A 19,853-nucleotide genomic window follows, 5' to 3' on the forward strand; every position below is an offset into this window, starting at 1 on the left:
ATTCTCAAAATGCACTGCTAGAAGCAGAGGCTTCAGAATTGAGCTTTGCACTGAGTTTTTGTCAATAGAGACTAGTTGTGGACAATTCTGGAAAGTGGAGTTTACTAACAGGATGTCCTCGGATTGTTCAACATGCAAAGTCTGTAACTTGTGAGTGATATCGTGTAATGTTCCCAAATATAATATTCACCCTGATGAATATTACTTCTAAGTTCGGGGTCTTTGTCAATCAGCCTGCTAACCGTTGGATTTCAATAGGATTACAAATAGTAAGGCTGGGCTCACACAGGACAGATTGGGTGCGGAAATTCCGTGCAGAATCTCTTTGCGGCAAATCCGCTCGCGGCTACTAATCCCCGGATTAGCCAGCCATGTGGATGAGATTTTGCAGAAATCTTGTCCACACGGGGCAGCCACTCCATCATGGAAAATTGCCAGGGGTTTTGAAGCCGCGCTTATCCCGCAGAAATCTCGCGTTTTTTCAGTGCAGCCCAACCGCGAAATTTCCGCAGGATTTCTGTCCCGTGGGAACTCAGCCTACGGGTGGTTTCGCATCTACATTGGAACCTTCAGCCAGAGGTCCCCTAACAGATGTGGCTGAAAATACAGAAAGATAAAGTGCTGCACGCAGCGCTTCTTCTTCCGCACAAAAGCCGTCAGCTCGGCGGAAAGTGGGTGGATCCCATTATAGTCATGGGGTCCACACGGAGCTGGTCGGTTGCTTCCAGAGATTAAACTGTTTGGCTGTGGGAATTCACCTTTCCTACTCCCTGAACAGAGCAGAAAAGGGGAATCTCCAGTGCAGATATGAAAGCACAGGGTTCATGCCTGTCATGGAAAACCTGGAATTTGTTGAAAGTCATGGAAATGCCGTGGAATTTTCTGATTTGTTATGGATTTTTGTTTTTTGTCATGGAAATTTTTCTGAGTCTTGCTAAGAGTCAAATTGGTGCTTTTCTCACCCAAATCACTGAGAGATGACTTTTTCTTGTATTTAAGTTAATACGCTAAAGATGGGAGGATGTTTGGGTGGTGGACAGAATCAAAGAAGCTTCTTTGTCAAAATATTCCGTAGTCCCATTTAATGGAATGGAGCGGCAGTGCACATGCTCGACTATCATTCCATGCGTTCTGTTGTAGTGGTGGTATAGATTCTGTAATGTAACTACTAGCAGAACAAGAGTTCACTTAAACATTACAGATTTTTTTAAGTGTCCCTTGTAAAACTCTGTTTGAAAGTCTCTATAATGTTACTTAACACACAGTATATACACTTTTATGCCGGAGTCACTGTTTTATGCCGTTAAAAGCTATGAACTTGGCAGTCTCTTGACTTTTTATCTGTTGCAGGTGTATCTCTGTTTGTATCTGATCTGTCGATTAAAAGAAAATCCTTTTTTATATAATAATAATAATAATGTCTGAGATTCTTGTGTGTTTTAGTTATGTTTGCACAAAACTATTTCTTCCATTACGATCCGGTATTGTGTTTAACATTAGACGCCAAAGTAAGAAAGAAATTGTATTGGATAAACAGAACTAAAAACACACAAGAATACAATGACTACAATGGAAGCCGGCCACGTGTTTTTCTGCGGCAAATAGAACAGGCATCAATTTCTTTCACGCTGTGGAAATCCACGGTAGAATTCCGCAGCATGAACATTGCAAGGCAGAAAGCTATTACGTTCAATAGAAGCTAATCGCTGCAGAATAACATCCGTGGGCATTAGCCCTAAGGCTGGGTTCACACAGGGTGGATTTGCCACGGAAATTCTGTGCGGAATTCCGCTGCGGCAAATCTGCCTGTGGCCACTTATCCTGGGATTAGCCAGCTTGGTGGGCAAGATTTGTCAAAAATCTCATCCACACGGGACGGACAATCCGTTGCGGTAAAGCCCGCAGAAGACAGCGCTGTGTCGCAGATTCCCCAGCCGCAGCATGTCAGTTTTTTTTTTACATTGTGGCTGCGCTGCTCTCTATCAGAGCGCTGTCCGCAACGGAAAGGTGTGTAGCCAAGATTTCCCAGTAGAAATCTCAAGTTTTTTTGCTGCGGCCAAAGCGCGAGATTTCCGGCAGGATTCTGCCCTGTGGGAACCCAGCCGTAGGCAGGGTTCACACAGGGTGTATTTGTTGCGTTTTTTCTGCGGTTTTTTTTCCGTTGCGGTTTTGCCGCAGAAGAACTGCTTCTGCCGCAAAACCGCTTTAAAGGTTATTTTTGTCTTGCGGATTTTCTTGCAGAAAAATCCACAAGCGTTTTTTTCCCGTAGCGCTTTTTTACTTTTTGCAGCGGATTTTAGTGCGGATTTTGCTGCGTCCATAGATGTCTATGGAGAAGAAAGCGCAGCGGAAAAGACAAAGGAATGGACATGCTGCGTCTTGAAAAACCGCACCACAGTTGCATTTCCGCACTGCGGCTGTGTGGAAAAAATCCGTCCTGTGAGAACAGCTTTTTGCCCAAACACATTTGTACTGCATTGCACTGCAAACGCAGCGGTTTTGCCACAGTGCGGATATGCAATGGCAAACCATGGCAAAACCCCAGCAAATCCGCCCTGTGTGAACCCAGGCTAAGAGTGCTTTTAAAAATAGAAGTTTTACTAGTTTATTTACTTTGCATTTGGTTACATTACAAAAATAAAAGAGAAATGTAAATCAAATCAATATTTAGTGTGAGCATCCTTTGCCCTTAAACAGCATGAATTCTTCTAGGTACACTTGTAGAAAGTCAGAGATATTGTAGGATTATAGTCGTATATATATTCATTAATTTCATATTTAGGTTGAAATACAGTCATTAACTGAAACAGCAGTGTAAGAGGCTTAAAACATAGGAACTGGGGTCCAGAAAAATGGCAGTTGGTGCTCTGGACTGATGAGACAAAGGCCGCCTGCAGACGGGCGGGTCGGATCCGGCGGTGAGAATTCTCGCCACGGGACCCGACCCCAGCGCCTGCAGGGAGGAGCGCGTACTCACCCGCGCCTGGCGGCCCCGGCTCTTTCATGTGCCGGCTGCCGGGGCGCCGGCGCATGCACAGACCGGAGCCGGCGGCCGGGTGAGTGACGTTTCTGTACGAGGCTCTGCGAGCCCCGCACAGAAATAGGACATGCCGCGGTTTGTTTGCCGCGCAACATTTCGCGCGGCTGTCTGCATAGGAGTGCGTATTGTAATGCACTCCTATGCAGGCTTTTAGTGGCGGAAATCCCGCGGGAAATCCCGCCGCGGGATTTCCGCCCGTGTGCAGGCGGCCAAAATCTGAAATATTTGCTTGTAACCAAAGACAATTTGTTTGCAAAAGGGCTAAAAAAGCAGTACAACCAGTCTCTGCAGGCATCAGTGAAGTATGGTGGAGGTTCCTTGCAAGTTTGGGGCTCCATTTCAACAAATTGAGTTGTGGATTTATGGTGTCATACAAGCAGATACTTCTCTATCATGACATACCATCAGGGGAGGCTTCTGATTGGCTTCAAACTTATTATGCAGCAGGACAACAACCCCAAACTTATAGCCAATGTCATTAACAACTATCTTCAGCATAAAGAAGAACAAGGAGTCTTGGAAATGATGATCTGGCCCACAAACCCCTGATCTCATCATCATCCAGTCTGCCTGGGATCACATGAAGAGACAGAAGGATTTGAGCAAGCCATCATCCACAGAAGATCTGTGCTTACCCTGTTTCCCTGAAAATAAGACGTGTCTTATATTAATTTTCTGCTCCCAAATATGCGCTATGTCTTATTTTCAGGGGGTGTCTTATTTCGCCGCGGCAAATCCGTCTGTGGCCGCTAATCCCTCAATTGGCCAGCTTTGTGGACGAAATTTCTCAGCAAATCTGTCACGGCAAAGCTGGGAGAAGCCGGTGTTGTGGTGCGGATTCACCGGCCACAGAAACGGAAAAGCGTGCAGCCAGGTCGCTTCAAAAGAAGCGGCTGAGTGCCGTGGGTTTTGAAGCAGCACTTTCCCGGCGGAAATCTCGCTGTTTATCGCTGTGGCCAAACTGCGAGATTTCCGCTGGAAATACGCTCTGTGAGAACCCAGCCTTAAGAATCACACACAGGTTGCCTGACTCACACACAGAGCCATAAAAAAATAAGGGCTGTAAAGTAACGTACCTGTCTGCAGACAGAAGTTCCTGTGCCACTTGTAAGCAGGGATGGTATAGCAGCTTCTGGCCACCAGGGGGAGCTCATCACAGCAGACATGTAAAGCAGGAACAGAACGTACAGTATGGACTTTTCCAGCCAGCAAGGGGAGCTCACAACAGCACACTCGTACAGCACAGCAGGGACAGGATAACAGCAGACTGTCTGCAGATCTACCTATACATCTGAAGGTAGGAGACAATGGGGATGGCAGCAGGGGACAGGCCTCTTGACTTGCCTGCACACTTTACTATGCCTTACTATCGGGGGGGTGCCTTATATTTGGGACTTCTGCAAATTTCAGGGGGTGCCTTATTTTCAGGGGGTGCTTTATTTTCGGGGAAACACGGTAGTTCTCCGAGATGTTTGAAACAAGCTCCCTGTTGAGTCACACTAAATATTGATTTGATTTACATTTCTCTTTTGTTCATTCACTTTGCATTTTGTTAATTGACAAAAATAAACTATTAACACTTCTATTTTTTTTAAATTTGCTTTGCCACATTTTTTCTACACCTGCCTAAAACTTTTGCAATGTACTGTATATATCAGCCTGTAAGCTGATATTGCATACATCTGAATGTTGAAAATCAAAAATGGATGTCAATCTTTGTGGACATTTTTTTCTATTTAGTCACTGGGGTCCAGATATTGGTAACCTCACCAGATGCTTCACTAGTTAGGAGAAGGAGATACGTCTGAACCATGCCATTGGGCTGTCCATTGAGTGTTCTCTTCTGACGACTCTCTGTATGTTCTCTTTTATGTTGAAGGGTGTGCCCAGGCATATATACATGAAATTTGAAAGATAGTCTGATTGGCCAAAGATTCAAAATTGGCCAATATATGGTGGTCATGAATGTTTCTCGCTAGCACATTACGATCTTTGTTCTACCTGTTTGCTATTTCCTCATATTTCGACATTGTAGTACCCTCTTTAATTCAGTTTATAGCATGTAGATGGTTTAAAAAAAAATGGAAAACCAGTTGCTCTCTTTTTGTATGCTGTACTGATGAATGTGCTTTGATATCAAGAATTTTTTTTCTTATGGGCAGTTGTGTACAATCACATTTTTTTGTACATGTCAGTAAAAGTTTTATAGCGCAATTAGCTTACAGGTAATTATCTCTTCTTCCATAGATCTCTTATTAAGAAATTAGAACTTTTGGGCGTTTGCGGGTTTCTTGGAATTTTGAATACTTGCTTGAACATCTCTAGGTTCCCATTTGTAGTGTATTGTCTGTGAGTCTGTTGAAATTAATGTCTTTGTGACCAGAACTGGTGGTGGAGTTTTCTTTAATGTCATATCCGATGTCTAATTGTCTTTTCCTCGACCTTTATTCTTGTGTAGGCCTATTCTTTACAATTTTTGGTTATTCCTGAAGCTAGTATTTAGTTTTCACTTCTGACCTTCTTGTGTTCTTGTTGGCTGCCCTCAACAAATTTTGACATTGGGCCGAAAGTGGCCAACATTTTTAAAGCTGTAAAACTAAAGAACTCTTATGACCTGCTGCCTGGTTCCCGCGGTGCCTGCCTGTAAAGCCCGCCTGCTCAAAATCTGACTTGTGCTTTAGGCAGGTGACAGGTTCCCTTTAATGTCTGCTATACCTGTAGTTATGTAAACCCTCTTCTATAGTGAGCTGATCTTAGGACAGCTGTGAGGAACTTGAATTCTCTGTGGCTTCCCTCCAATGAAATCCCATCACTCCTGCTTATTGCTTACTGGTTGGGCCCGCTATTTATTTCTTACATGGCTGACACAGAATATTAGACCACAAACTGCAAAATAAAATGTAAGTTGTCTTCAACCTTTCATTGTGACCAGATGAATGTGCTAAAAAAGCGTATACACTGCTCAGCGCACCTGCTGGAGAGGGAAGCTGGCAGCCGAGCCATTTTTCTAGTGGTTAAGAAATCTTTAGATCTTCAGCTTTTCCACAGGACAGCAGTTAAATATAATAAAAATTGACATCTGTGGCAAATACACTATGCTGTGGTGAAGTCTCTGCGCTTTTATGCCGGCTTTATTGATGGCTATGTTTGTATTGCTGTGTCGAGCGTAGTCTGAAAGCAGCAGTGTGCGCAGTCAGTGGAAGCCAGTACTACCCGCGGTTCACTATCTGAGGCCCCCATAGACTCAGGAGAGTTGTGCTGAAATGCTCTTGGTGTGGTTTGTGCAGGGTAAGATCCGATCTTTGACAAACGGATTGCAGATAATTTATATGTCAACTTTATTATTTTTTCACTTTTAAAACAAATTTGGTTGTGTATTACATCCAATTCAAACCAAACTGAGCATGCACTAAAGCCTACTTTAGACACAGACAAATCTTCTGAGCGATTTTGGAGCGATAATCGCTGTGTTCTTTTTTTCACCTTGCGCTCCAAGCTGGGAATGCAGAAGAGAAGCGGGACCGCTTGTCGTCTGCATCCAGCTGTTCCCCGCTCGGAGCTCCCGGCTATTATACAGCCGAGCGCTCCGAACGAGGAATGAAGAACACAGCTGGATTGCTCTGTTCTTCATACCCAGCCTGTCTTCAGGGAGCGGGATACAGCTGAAACAATAGTATCAGCTGTATCCCGCTGTGAATCCCTGATAACTGATGGCTGATCTTTTAGCAGCGACGGCTTAACGAAAACTGCACGATGTCAGTGCAGTTAGACACAACGATGATCGCTCAAAAGATGGTTTTGAGCAAATTTTAAGCGAAAATCGTTGTGTCTAAAAGGGCATTTAGATGTAAAAAGAATTTCCATTTAAAGTTATAGTTTGCATTTAAAGGGATACCCCAGCAATTTTGTTTTTCATTCATTGTGTAACTAGCCCCCCAGTACATATAAGTCAGCTAGTATTACAGTATTTAGTTGTTCTTTTCTATCGGGAACTTCTGGAGTCCTTTGCCCAGATGGGTCATGAATTCTCAATTCTGTGTAACTCAGATTTAGGGCCCATTCACACAGGTGTATTTTCTATCCTTATTCCATTTGCATTTTTTAAACTGACTGACTACGGATTGAATTCATTAAACTGGTGTATTCATGCGTGCATATTTTTTTTAAAAATTGTAGTATGTTTTATTTTGGACTGTGTTTACATAGCCAAATAGCCCATAAAAGTCTATGGCCGTTACCTGCATGTTCACTGCGTTTTCTATGCTTGTGGGCAGGAGGCCGTGTGGGGTAAAAAAAATTTGGCCTTTTTGCGCGTTTTTTTTTTTTTTGCATGTGTGACAAACCCACTGACTATGGATGCAGTATGCGCATACACGCATACACATGCATTGATAATGGTGCGTTTTTCATACGCCCATGTAAATGAGCCCTCATTTGGGTTTGTGTTTTCAAATTAATCAGTTTTCCAGTAAGCAAAATTCCCTACCAAACCAATTTTTTTAGCGAGTGACACAAACACTTGTCAGTTACTGGTGAAGATTAAAGGCTCATCACACAGTTGTAATAAAGAGGATGATTATTCAGCCTCATGACTGTATATTTAATATCTGCAGTATAGGTGAATAAAACATCATTGATAAACACAGTGTCCTCCCAGCAGACAGAGATGGTACAGTCTCTAGCTGCTCATGTGATGTTGTGTTGATGCATCATGGGATGGATAGCACAGAATAGTGAAAGAGAAAGCAGGGATAAATTGCAACCCGAAGATGATGAACTACATAGAAAAGACTGCAGTACACAGTTTTATTCTTGAAACTGCTCATTACCAGTCGGTTTAACAACAGCGCTGATTTGTGTTAAAGCGGCATGTTGGCGCAGTTTTTGACCATGTTACGTCTGTATCTCTATAGTGATCGAGTTTTGATCCGGCTGTGACCACAAGCATGAGAACATGATGTGTTTTGTCTGTGGCTCACTAATCTGCTATGGTTCATGTCATAAACAAGTTGCCTCGTGCTTACAAAGTGTTTTTGTGGTTTTCAAACCCTTGTTGGTGTACTTTTGTGAAAGTTGTTGTGCATGAAAATGCCAGAAAGTTTAGCTTTATGTGAGCTCCCATACGCCATGTGCTCATAGCCAGGTGACATTCAGAGCCTTTCACATTATGTGTTTTCCACTGAGACTTATGTGACATTACCCGATATATTGAGCAGGTTGCGGACAAGCCGTCTTGCAATTTGTTTTGTTGAAAGGGTGACCTAGTAAATAAATAGCTAATTCACGTTCACTGCAGGTTCGGATGTACAATATAGGTGTTTATAGCCACATCTGCAGAGATTATGGCACTGAAAGCTGCTGCTCACTTCTTATTTCATTGGCCCACCGAGGGATCCACCAGCTGCCCAATGGGCTGGCTCGGCCTTTGTTTGCCTGTACTTGTTTAGAATAACTGCATGACATGGTCCAGTGTACTAATTAATTTATTTCTTCCAGACATGCACTTATTTGGGCACTACCCTGCTCACGATGACTTCTATCTAGTTGTCTGTAATGTCTGCAATCAAGTAGTGAAGCCACAAGTATTCCAGTCACATTGTGGTAAGCAAATAATTACTGAACCATATAGATTTCTTTCCTTTATTTATTTATGGAACCTCATTTCTCTCACACAAATGTATGGTTGGATCAAGCATTTTAGATAGAAATGGTAGAAACATGTTAATAAACTGCATGACTTCCTGAAAAATGTTTTCCGTTCTACATGGATTAGTAATCGGACTATTTACAATCCAGTTGATGGCCCATAATGTTCTGATGTTTGTCACCAGTCCTGCTTACTTTTTATTTTAATTCTACAATCTGTAAATTTCTCCACACACTTAAAGGACCATTTTTTTATTCATTCATTATGTAACTATACTCCCAATATATATGTGACTCATTGTTGCTTTGGTTAGTTCTCTCCATGTGAAACTCTTGGCTGCAGGAGTGTAACTAGAGGCTCAGGGGCCCGGGTGCAAAAGTTGGCTCGGCCCCCCTAACCCAACCTCCATCTGTACTTGTACCTGCACCTAAACCGTGCTGCATAGAGCTGCAAAACGAATTTACATAAATGATCTGCATCTTGGCATAAGCCAAACATGACTCATTTCCTGGACTACGTAAAAATGTGTTTGTAGCCCCTTAAGCCAAGAAAATTGTGCGAGATTTGTACATTGTGAGACACACACATCCTGCATGAGTATGAACCCCATTCTTCATACACATGAGCGATGTTTTCCCGCATTGCATCACACCGCGTTGCAGGAAGCAAATTGCGGCACATCTTATGTTGCAGTGTGCTCTCACATCGCATATCCCATTGTGTTCAATGGGGCTGGCAGCAGCATCACGCCACATGCTAGGTGCACACAGTGCGATGTGAGGTTTCCCCATTGAAATTATTGGAGAAGCTCCGCTACTTCCCTGAAGTGATACAAGCCTTGCATCCGCGGGTAAATTGCATGTTGATTCAAAGTCTGATATCGTGCTCTCCCATGTAAAGTTAGCCTTAAGGCTTATGTCCACGGACTATGTGTAAGGCCCCCTGTCCATGGCAGTGATTTCGCCGGCAGTATCACAGCATTGCTATGGAAAGCGCCGGCACCTGTCCATGAGCAGGGAATCATTGTGATTCCCCACTCGCGACGGGCAATTCGCAGCATGCTGCGAATTGCCCCGATTCTCCGTGGTCAGCCTATCTATTAGATAGGGCTGACCAGCAGAGATTCGGCAGCTCCCGCTCCCAGGCGGCGGCGGAGGGTACCACATCACCCATGGACAGACGGCCTAAACAACGCGGGTCTCATCTGCATTGGAACCTTCAGACGGAGATTCCATCACAGATCAGGCTCAAAATACCGGAAGAAAAAGCGATGTATGCAGCGCTTTTTTTCCAATCTAAAAGCTGGGCAGCTGGATGGAAAGCGGGCGAACCCCATTATAGTCAATGGAGTCCATTTGGCGCTGTTTGGTTTCGTCCAGAGATTGAGCTTTTCGGCTCTGGCAATTCCCCTTTCCTGCTCCCCAAACGGAGCAGAAAAGTGGAATGCCCAGAGCAAGTGTGAAACCATCGTAACCTGGGTATCTCTTGTATATAATTATATATTTACAAGTGCATATAGTGATATCGACTAGGCTGGTTTATATGCAGGGAGATGTATAACTCGTACCAGCTGTACATATATAATTATTTACAGGATATACCAGCATGGTCCATACCACTATATACAGAGATATGTACAGCCTGTATATAGTGATATGGACTATGCTGGTGTAACCTGGATATCTCCTGCATATAATTATATATGTATAGCTGGTATAACTTTTATACCAGCTATACATATTTGAGTACATATAGTACTTACCGCAACATATACTTTCCTACCCGGTCTCCTCCTCTCTTCTCTACAGTGTTCAATGCACGGTCAGCCAGATCAATTACGCAGCTGGCAGTGCATTGATAGACTGCAGTTGTGGCCAATCATAACTGCAGTCTCTCAGTGGAAGGGAGGAGCGCTCACTCGGGACATTGCAGCCTCTAATTGGCTTCAATCTGGTAACAGCCCCTCCCCAAGCTTAACCTACAGCAGGCCAGCAGAGATGGTATATGGCGGGCCACCGTTCACTAAGAGGACGAATCGCAATTACAACACCTAGTGGTATGCCAGTGCGTGTGAACCCTTTCCCTCTCTGAACCCTTTTCCTGCCGCGATCTACTTAGATCGTGGCAGGGAAGAGGTTAACAGCAGGGGGCGTATCTCCTATGCACCCCCGCTGTTGCAGCGGGAGGCCGGCTATCAGTGACAGCCAGCTCCCGCTGCCGGATAGATCATGACAGATCTCACGCTATCCCTATGACGTAAGGGTACGTCATTTTGCGGGAAGTACCCCGCTCCCATGACGTACCCTTACATCATGGGGAGGGAAGGGATTAAATCATGTTTTATGTTAAACATATTGGGTGAATTTACAAAAGAAGTGGCAGCAGAAATATGATGAAAAAAAGTTGCACATTTTGTTGCATGTCTGTTTTGTATAGAAATTTAGTTACATTTTCCTTCTTTCATTATGCTTGGCAGATCTCTTGAAAATTAGGCAAGAATTCTCAGGACGGATGTGGTCTCCATGCCCAGCAATTTAGTATAATTTACTCCAGAAATTGGCATAAATTTATGGTGTAAATATGTGCCACCTCCTTTGACTATGGGATTGGTAGAGACGGGCTAAGTTTTGTTCCCAGTTTACATTAATAAGCTTTTGGCGGCCATGACCTTATTGCCATTTCAGTAGTAGTTCTTCCTTAGACCAGCTAATCGCTGCCTCCCAGAGAGATGTTGAAACCCCACCCCCCTAAGAGATGTTGCTTCGAAGATGGTCTGAACCATTTGTCTGTACATCACAATATGACCCTTGTCAAATTCTCTCAGATCCTTACGCTTGCCCAATTTTCCTGCTTCCAACACATCTATAGGATCTGACTATTCATTGGTTGTCTAATATATACCACCCCTGCACAGGTGCCATTGTAATAAGAAAATCATTGTTACTCACATCTGTCACCTGTGGTTTTAGCGTTCCGTCTGATCAGTGTATTTTCTCTAAAATGTCTGGTTCCCTTAAGTAACATAGTGTGTAAGGTTGAAAAAAGACACATGCCTATCCAATTTAGCCTATTATCCTGCATTGTTAATCCAGAGAGGCTAAAAATGTCTATGCGGTAGAAGCCAATTTTCCCCATTTTAGGGGGAAACAAATTCCTTCCCAACTCCAAATCTCGCAATCAGAATAATCCCTGGATCAACACTTCTGAAGTAATTAATGACTTTAACATGAAATATTGTTACATTCAAGAAAGGCGTCCAGGCCCTTCTTAAACTCTTTTAGCAACTTTAACATCACCACATCCTCAGGCAGAGAATTCTATAGTCTCACTGCTTTTACAGTAAAGAACCCCCTTCTATGTCAGTGTAGAAGCCTTCTTTTCTCTAGCCATAGAGGATGCCCCTTGTTACAGTCACAGTCCTGGGTATAAATAGATTATGAGGGAGATCTCTGTATTGACCCCTGATATAGTTATTAGGTTGCCCTAATTTTTTCTAAACTAAATAATCCCGATTTTGATAACCCCTCTGGGTATTGTAGTCTTCCCATTTAATTTATTACTTTAGTTGCCCGTCTTTGTACCTGCTCATACTCCGATGTCCTTCTTGAGTACTGGTGCCCAAAAATGTACACCATATTCTATGTGTGGTCTAACCAGTGACTTGTAAAGAGGAAGAACAATGTTCTCATCCTGTGCTCCTAGACCTCTATTGATGTACCCCATGACCCATTTGCGTTGCAGCAACTACCTGACACTGGTTGCTCCAGTTAAGCTTACAGTTAACTAAAATTCCCAAGTCCTTTACCATGTCATACTAAGTGGTTTCCCATTTAGTATGTAATGTAAATTGGTCAACCGAGCAGATAATATTTCATATAGACTGACGTCCATGCTGTTAAAAATTCTCTTTAAAGCATACACATCATTACTAAAAATGTATATTTTGTGCAAACATATAATTAATATTTCATAACAAGTGAAGAGAAAAATGTCACTTATTTAATCCCGCTCTCTTCATGGACAGCGTCCTGACAAAGCAGTAACCATGTAGGAAGAAGGGATGACCCGGCTCACAGGATACAAAGATTTTATTTATATAACGGGGAGGCGATGTTCATTATTGTCTATTAAATAGGCATTTCCTGAGGGACTAATAATAAAATGTGAATTGATGTTACATAAAGAACAAGTCCTTGTCTGTCTTTTTACAAACTAGCTACTTATCTACGTAGTTCATCTTATAGTACAAGGAACGGAAGGAGGGTATATTAAAGGCAATCTATAACTTACTTTCAGATCTACAAGCTAAGCTTATGGGCTGTAATTAGGTAACCCATGAAGTCCGGGGATGTTTTATACTTACCTCCCCGTTGTTGCCCCAGTGTGAGCGCTAAAAGCCACCGCTGCTAAGTAGCCCGCCCATTCTAATTTTATTACTACTTAGTAGCACAGCTCAATGCACTGTGTAGCGGCTTCCACCACTCACACCGGGGTAAGGATGGGGGCAGTAAATATAACACTTAGATCCCCAGACTCCATAGGTTACCTACTTTCAGCCCATAAGCTTAGCTTACAGGGCTAAAAGTAGGTGACAGTCTCTTTAAATAATGGGGGGCATTTAAGAAGGCTTTTTGCCCAAAAAAAAGTGTCATAGAAAAGTTTCAAAATTTGCCACAAGGGCTGGTTTTTAGCGCAAAAATTTAGCGACACTTCTGGGAAAGTAGACCACATTTGTCAGAAGGGGTTGTAGCAGCCCCCTACCGACAGATTTATGTAGAATTTATGGCCGAAATGTACGCTTGATAGGTTCCTGTGAAGGTGCACACAGCTGCTGGGGATGTGCCTAATGCATAAAGAGGTATGCTTTTTTATGTTACTAAGGGCCCTTTTACATTGAACGATTATCATTCATATAATCATTGAATATATCTTGTGCTGCCCTAGCTGGTATTAAGGCTGCATTTCCACGAACGTATATCGGCTCGGTTTTCACTCCGACCCGATATACGTCTTCCTCATGTGCAGGGGGGGGGGGGGGGGAGGATGGAAGAGCCAGAAGCAGGAACTGAGCTCCCGCCCCCTCTCTGCCTCCTCTCCGCCCCTCTGCACTATTTGCCATGGGGAGAGGCGAAACGGGGGCGAGGCTAATTTGCGGTATTTAGCCCCCCCCCCATCCCGCCTCCTTTCATTGCAAATAGTGCAGAGGGGCGAAGAGGGGGCGGGAGCTCCGTTCCTGCTCCTGGCTCTTCCATCCTCCCCCCCCTGCACATGAGGACAACGTATATCGGCTCGGCGTGAAAACCGAGCCGATATACGTTCGTGGGAATGCACCCTTAAGGTGCATTTCCATCTCATCCAATCATGGCTCAGATGAGAATACACATCTGCTCTCTGCAGCCTACCACCACTAGTTGGGATTTTGGAAACAGCTGACTGTTCTGCTGTTTCCTTAACCCCTTTATACCTCCAATCTGCCTAATTATGTCAACAATCTGATGGCTGAATATTTTTAATAGAGTGCTTCAATTCTCTGGAGAAGGCAATCATGGCTATATGTTGACTTTGTTACTGTAACAAAGAACTGAAATAATTAGGTGTTTAACAAAATAGAAGTGCCAGGTTTTCAAAATTAGAAAAATGATCACGGAGATTCTCTCACATTGGCCTTGGCCAAAGTATGCTGATTGTATATCCAGTCTCCTCTTCTCCTCGGCGAGTGTTAATGGTCACTTATCCGAATCCTTCCCTATAACCAAAGGAACTCACCAGGGATGCTCCCTTTCCCCCCTAACTTACATGCTCAATTTAGAACCTTTCTATCAAATTCCAGAACTGGTAGATATTGCTATTAACAAAACACAGTAGAAGGTCACAGTTTATGCGAGCGACCTCTCGTTCTTTATCTCTCAGCCCGTCATCTCAATCCCTAATTCACTGTCAAAATTTTAATTGTATGCTAACTTCTTTAATTTGAAAATTAATTTCCAAAAGTCAGAATCCCTCAACATTTCCTTAGGGTGGCTACACACGAGTGTGTTTTTGTGCATGCATACGCACACACAAAAACACACTTCTATTTGCAACAATGCTTTCCCTATGGTGTGTGCACATGTCCGTGCATTACAGGCGTGTGCCTGTAAAGATAGGACATCCGTGCACCATAGGGAATGCATGCATTGTTTTCAATGGAGCTGCGGCTGCTGCCGGCGGCTCCATTGAAAACAATGCTCTGCTGGCACCCCTGCATTCTTTTTCAGGGAAGGGCTTTACATAAAAGCCCTTCCCTGAAAAAGAAAAATTTTAGTGTTTAAAAAAAAAAAAAAAGTAAAATATATACTTACCTGTCCGCCGCATGCGGCAGATGTTTCCTTATCCCCGCTAGTTAAAAAGAATTCCCTGCTGCTACATCTGCCACATCTGTGACAGATTCAGCAGAGGAATTCTTCAATTCCCTACTGCAGCTGTCACACGTCAGCTGCGGTAGAGGATTCTGCTGCCAGCAATTGATTTCAGGGAAGGGCTTTAAATATAAGCCCTTCCCTGAAAATCAAGTAAAAGTGGTTTTAAAAAAACAAAAAAAAAATAGATACTTACCTTGCTTCAGCTGCGTCTTCTCCTGCTGTCCCCTGCGCTGTGGTACTGATCTATCAGCAGACAGGGATTTAAAATCCCCACCTGCTGAAAGAGCTGAATGTGATTGGCTGAAGTGCTCAGCCAATCACAGGCAGCTGTCGCCCGTCGTTCATTCGGTGAGAGCTGCCTGTGATTTGGCTGAGCACCTCAACCAATCACATTTAGCTCTTTCGGCAGGCAGGGATTTTAAATCCCCGGCTGCTGATAGATCAGCACAACACCACAGCAGGAGAAGACGCAGCTGAGCCCCGGCAGCTGAAGCAAGGTGAGTATTTTTTTTTGTTTTTTAAACCACTTTTACTTGATTTTTAGGGAAAGGCTTATATTTAAAGTCATTCCCTGAAATCAATTGAAAGGGTTGCCAAAGAGTTTGGGGATCCCAAAGGGTTAAGAAGCGCCTGAATGTCAAAAAAATATTGGTAGACTATAGGATATATAAAAAAAAAAAATTCAACGTTAAAATTTATTGGTCCAGAACACTGTAATGACTTTTGGTCATGAAAGAATGAACTCCCACAGAAGTAAAAGGGAGTTATGTAAACTGCATGGCACAGTGAGCTATGCTGTAGCGGTTAATTCTGCGGAAGCAGCATAGATCGCTATGCTACTCTGTTTACATTACTTCCTCTCTCTTCTATGGCTGGCTGTCCATCGGCAGGTCAGATTCCGCCTGCTGAAGACAATTATTCATCTGTCGGGGTCTTCAGCATCCCGGTCCGTATCTTCTCCCTTCTGCACTGCGGATGTGTGCGGGCGCACACATTAATTCATTTGAATTAATTTTGAGTGATTATCATCCCGTGTAAAAGGTCCATAAATCACAGGTCCCCAAAGTTTTTTGGGTTGTGGCCACTACACGTATAAAAGTTAGAATTCACACTGGATATTAAAAGTGAAAGTGCTTTGGAGATTTGAAGTAGTCATATAGTTCTTGTGTCAGTGTTCAAGAAATGTGTCCCCAGAAAATGGCCTATTCTATAAATCAAATTTTTATGTTACATATTTTTTATGAGTTTTTGGTGTTGCTATTTTGGAAGAGAATCCATCCACTAGACCTGCTTGTGGGATCATCTTCACAAAAACATCCCCTTTCCTTACTGTATTTATATATCAGGGAAAACCATGCAAATCGGAGCTTTTCTTCCCTTTTTCAAAGGTAGGCACGAGAGTTAAAGGATTCTGATACATGCATATACGTTCTGATTTCTCCTGGGGTCACTGAATGATTTCCTCTAACGACACAATGTAAGTTTACGTCCTGTGCATCTGGGATTTGTATGGAGGAGGATTGGGAGCCGATCCCGCTCCATACAATGCGGGTGCCTGCTGTCTTTGACAGCGGACGCCCACCCGCAACAGCTGAAATTAGCGTGAACGCTGATTAAGGCTGTTAATGTTTTAAATGTCACTGTCCATTCTGACAGCTGCATTAAAATGCCCCCCATCAGAGTTTGTGGATCCCAAATAGCTCCTCGTGATGAGATCATGGTGTGCCATTTGGGTGCTCTGTGGGCCCTCAGGACTGACATGGCTGATTTGCCTATCAAGTCATTCCTGTGGTGTGGCTTAATAGACTGACTGTCAGAACATGGTATAATGCAATACTATGGTATTGCATTTTACCTTATGAATGATCAAATGATCCCAAGTTTGAGTCCTCTGAGGGGACTAAAAAAAAAATGTAAACATGAGTTTATAAAAGGCTTTTATTTAAAAAAAAAAAAAAAAGAAGGTATTAAGTTTTGTTTCTTTTTTTATTTGTAATAATAAAAAAAAAAAAACTAAACATTTGATATTTCTGCATTCTTAAAAGTCTAATCTATCAAAGTAATGCATTATTTATCCTGCACAGTGAACGTCATCAGAAAAAAAAATACACAATTCCAGAATTACGCTTTACTGTTCACCCCGGCTGCAAAAATGTAATAAGAAATTATCAAAAAGTCGTATGTACTCAATATTGGCACTAATAGAAACTGGAGGACAACCTGCAAAAAGCAAGTCCTCAAACAACTATGTCGACGGAAAAATAAAAAAAATTACACACTAAATGGGACACCACTATGCTAAATCAACATGAGATTTTAGTTAAAGGGGTTCTGACATGAAGAGGGAAAAAAAATTACTCACCTTGCCTGGCAGGGCCGATCATCAATGATGGCCTCTGCATCTTTTATCTTTTCTTGCAGCTTCTTAAAGCAGAGCTGGAGCGGTCAAAATGACCGCTTCCGGCTCTGCTCCGTCCATGAGCCACTTCCTAGGTCAGCAGACGGGCCCCACGTCACAAGCAGTGCTTGCTGTGGGCGGCCCGTCCGTCCTGGGTCAGCGTCAAAGGCTTCTTTCTTCTGCGCATGTGCGCGATCCCGGGTGGGGGGGGGCGGCCCGTCCTGACTGACGTCAGAGTGCTCCTTTCCTCTGCGCCTGCGTGCGATGCCGGAGGGGAGGGCGGCCCGTCCTGACTGAAGTCAGGGGAATCCCAACAGCTCAGCAGAAATCAGCTGAGAAGAGGCACTGCCGTCAGTCTGCAGCTGCTTATATACAGATCATGGGGCTGATTTAGACTGAGGCAGCTGCACAATGCTGATGGTCATTCAGATGACCGTATATCGGCTGGGTTTTCACGCCCAGCCGATATACGGTGCCCTCGTCTGCAGGGGGAGGAGGATGGAAGAGCCAGGAGCAGGAACTGAGCTACCGCCCCCTCTCCACCCCTTGCCATTATTTACAATGGGAGGCGGAGTGGGGGCGGAGCTACGTCCCGAACTTAGCTCCACCCCCACCCGGCCTCTTCCATTGCAAATAGTGGCGAGGGGTGGGAGCTCAGTTCCTGCTTCTGGCTCTTACACCCCCCCTCTATCTTTCTCTACACTTGTCAAAACCAAGCACAGGGCCACGGGCTGTGGATTTTAAAAGGGTAAAGTACAGTTATATTCACAGATACTGAGGTGAACGGCCACAGAAGTAATTATTAGCCTGGGTTCACACTGGTCGCATTCAGGGCGGAGATTTCGCGGTTTGGCCGCAGTGAAAATCCTCGAGATTTCTGCCCCGAATCCGCTGCTTCAAAACCCACGGCACTTAGCCACGGGTTTTGAAGCGGCCTGGCCGCACACTTTTCCACTGCGGCCAGCACTCCCATAGCGGAGAGCGTGGCCACAGCGGAAGAAGTAAAAAATTCACATGCTGCAGCCGACGAATCCATGCGGCAGCGCCGGCCTCTGCCGGCTTTGCCGCTGCAGATTCACCGTCCCGCATGGCTGGCTAATACCGGGATCAAAAGCTGCAAGCGGATTTGCCGCGGCAAAATTCAGGATGGAATTTCTGCGGTAAATCCGCCCAGTGTGAACCCAGCCTTAGTGTTACTGTCGTCATCAATACGGCATTCCTGCAAATACACTAGAGAGCAGAACTGCGCCCTCAATTTTACTGACAGGTGTGTGTGGGGGGGGGGAGGGGGGGTAAATGGCATGCTACGACGGAGTCATCGTGCATTGGAGGGGGTTTCTAAAGAATTTTTTAGGGGTTTATGGTGCTTTTTCACGGGACGACCTGTCGGACGCAGTTGCTTGACAGCTCGCCCCAGCGATGCCCGCTCCTTTGTAAAGTCACAGGGAAGGCAGATCGGCAATTGTTCTGGTCCGCTTTAGAGATAGAGATTAGAGATTAGAGATTTAGAGATTAGAGATAGAGATTAAGAGATGGAGATTATCGCTAATCTCCGTCGCTAGAAATTAGAGATAGAGATTAGAGAGAGAGGTTACAGAGATGAGAGAGATTACAGAGAGAGAGAGAGAGATTACAGAGAGAGAGAGAGATTACAGAGAGAGAGAGAGATTACAGAGAGAGAGAGAGATTACAGAGAGAGAGATTACAGAGAGAGAGAGAGAGATTAGAGATAGATGCAGGGGACAGCACTGCTATGCCTGCAGTTAGGCCGCCTGCAGACGGGTGGAGATTCCGCGGCGGTATTTTTGCAGAATTTCCACCCTTGGAAGCTGCCGTAGGATTGCGTTAGCAAACGCAATTCTAGGCAGACGGCTGCGGTTTGTCTGCGCAAAATCTCGCGCGGCAAAAACAAACGGCAGCATCTTCTATTCCTGTGCAGAGCCCCGCACAGAAACGTCACTCGCCGGCTCCGCTCTGCGCATGCGCCGACGGCCCGGCAGCCGGCACATGAAAGATTGGGAGTTGCGGGGCGCGGGTGAGTACGCTCTGCTCTTTGCAGGCACTTGGGTCGGGTCCCGTGGCGAGAATTCTGGCTGCCAGATCCGACCCAGCCGTCTGCAGGCGGTCTTGCACTGTGTCTGCTAACAGCAATAGAACTGTCCCCAGCTTCACATTGTTAGCTGCCGCCCACAAGCATCACATGACTATTTGTGGGCAGGCAGGCTGGCTGTTCTCTCTACGGCAACCCTGGAAGGAGGAAGCTGTGTTCAAGCTCAAAGCCTGGCGGGAGATGACCCCCAGCTGCACAACAACAACAACACATGCTGGTAACAAAGGTAAACATTAGGTTTTTAAGCAAAAGCAAGC

At 44.4% G+C, this 19,853-nt stretch overlaps 1 protein-coding gene across 3 annotated transcripts in view; it reads left to right on the plus strand.

Moving 5' to 3' along the window:
- ATXN7L1 (ataxin 7 like 1) overlaps positions 1–19,853 on the plus strand; it is a 107,665-nt gene that overhangs the window by 28,560 nt on the left and 59,252 nt on the right. For all 3 annotated transcript variants that reach the window (XM_066591949.1, XM_066591951.1, XM_066591950.1), the window contains exon 3: positions 8,537–8,641. In XM_066591949.1, coding sequence (XP_066448046.1) covers positions 8,537–8,641 — 105 coding nt within the window. The remainder of the gene's footprint in view (positions 1–8,536; positions 8,642–19,853) is intronic.

The sequence above is a fragment of the Eleutherodactylus coqui genome, chromosome 2, assembly GCF_035609145.1.
Source record: "Eleutherodactylus coqui strain aEleCoq1 chromosome 2, aEleCoq1.hap1, whole genome shotgun sequence".
NCBI lineage: Eukaryota > Metazoa > Chordata > Amphibia > Anura > Eleutherodactylidae > Eleutherodactylus > Eleutherodactylus coqui.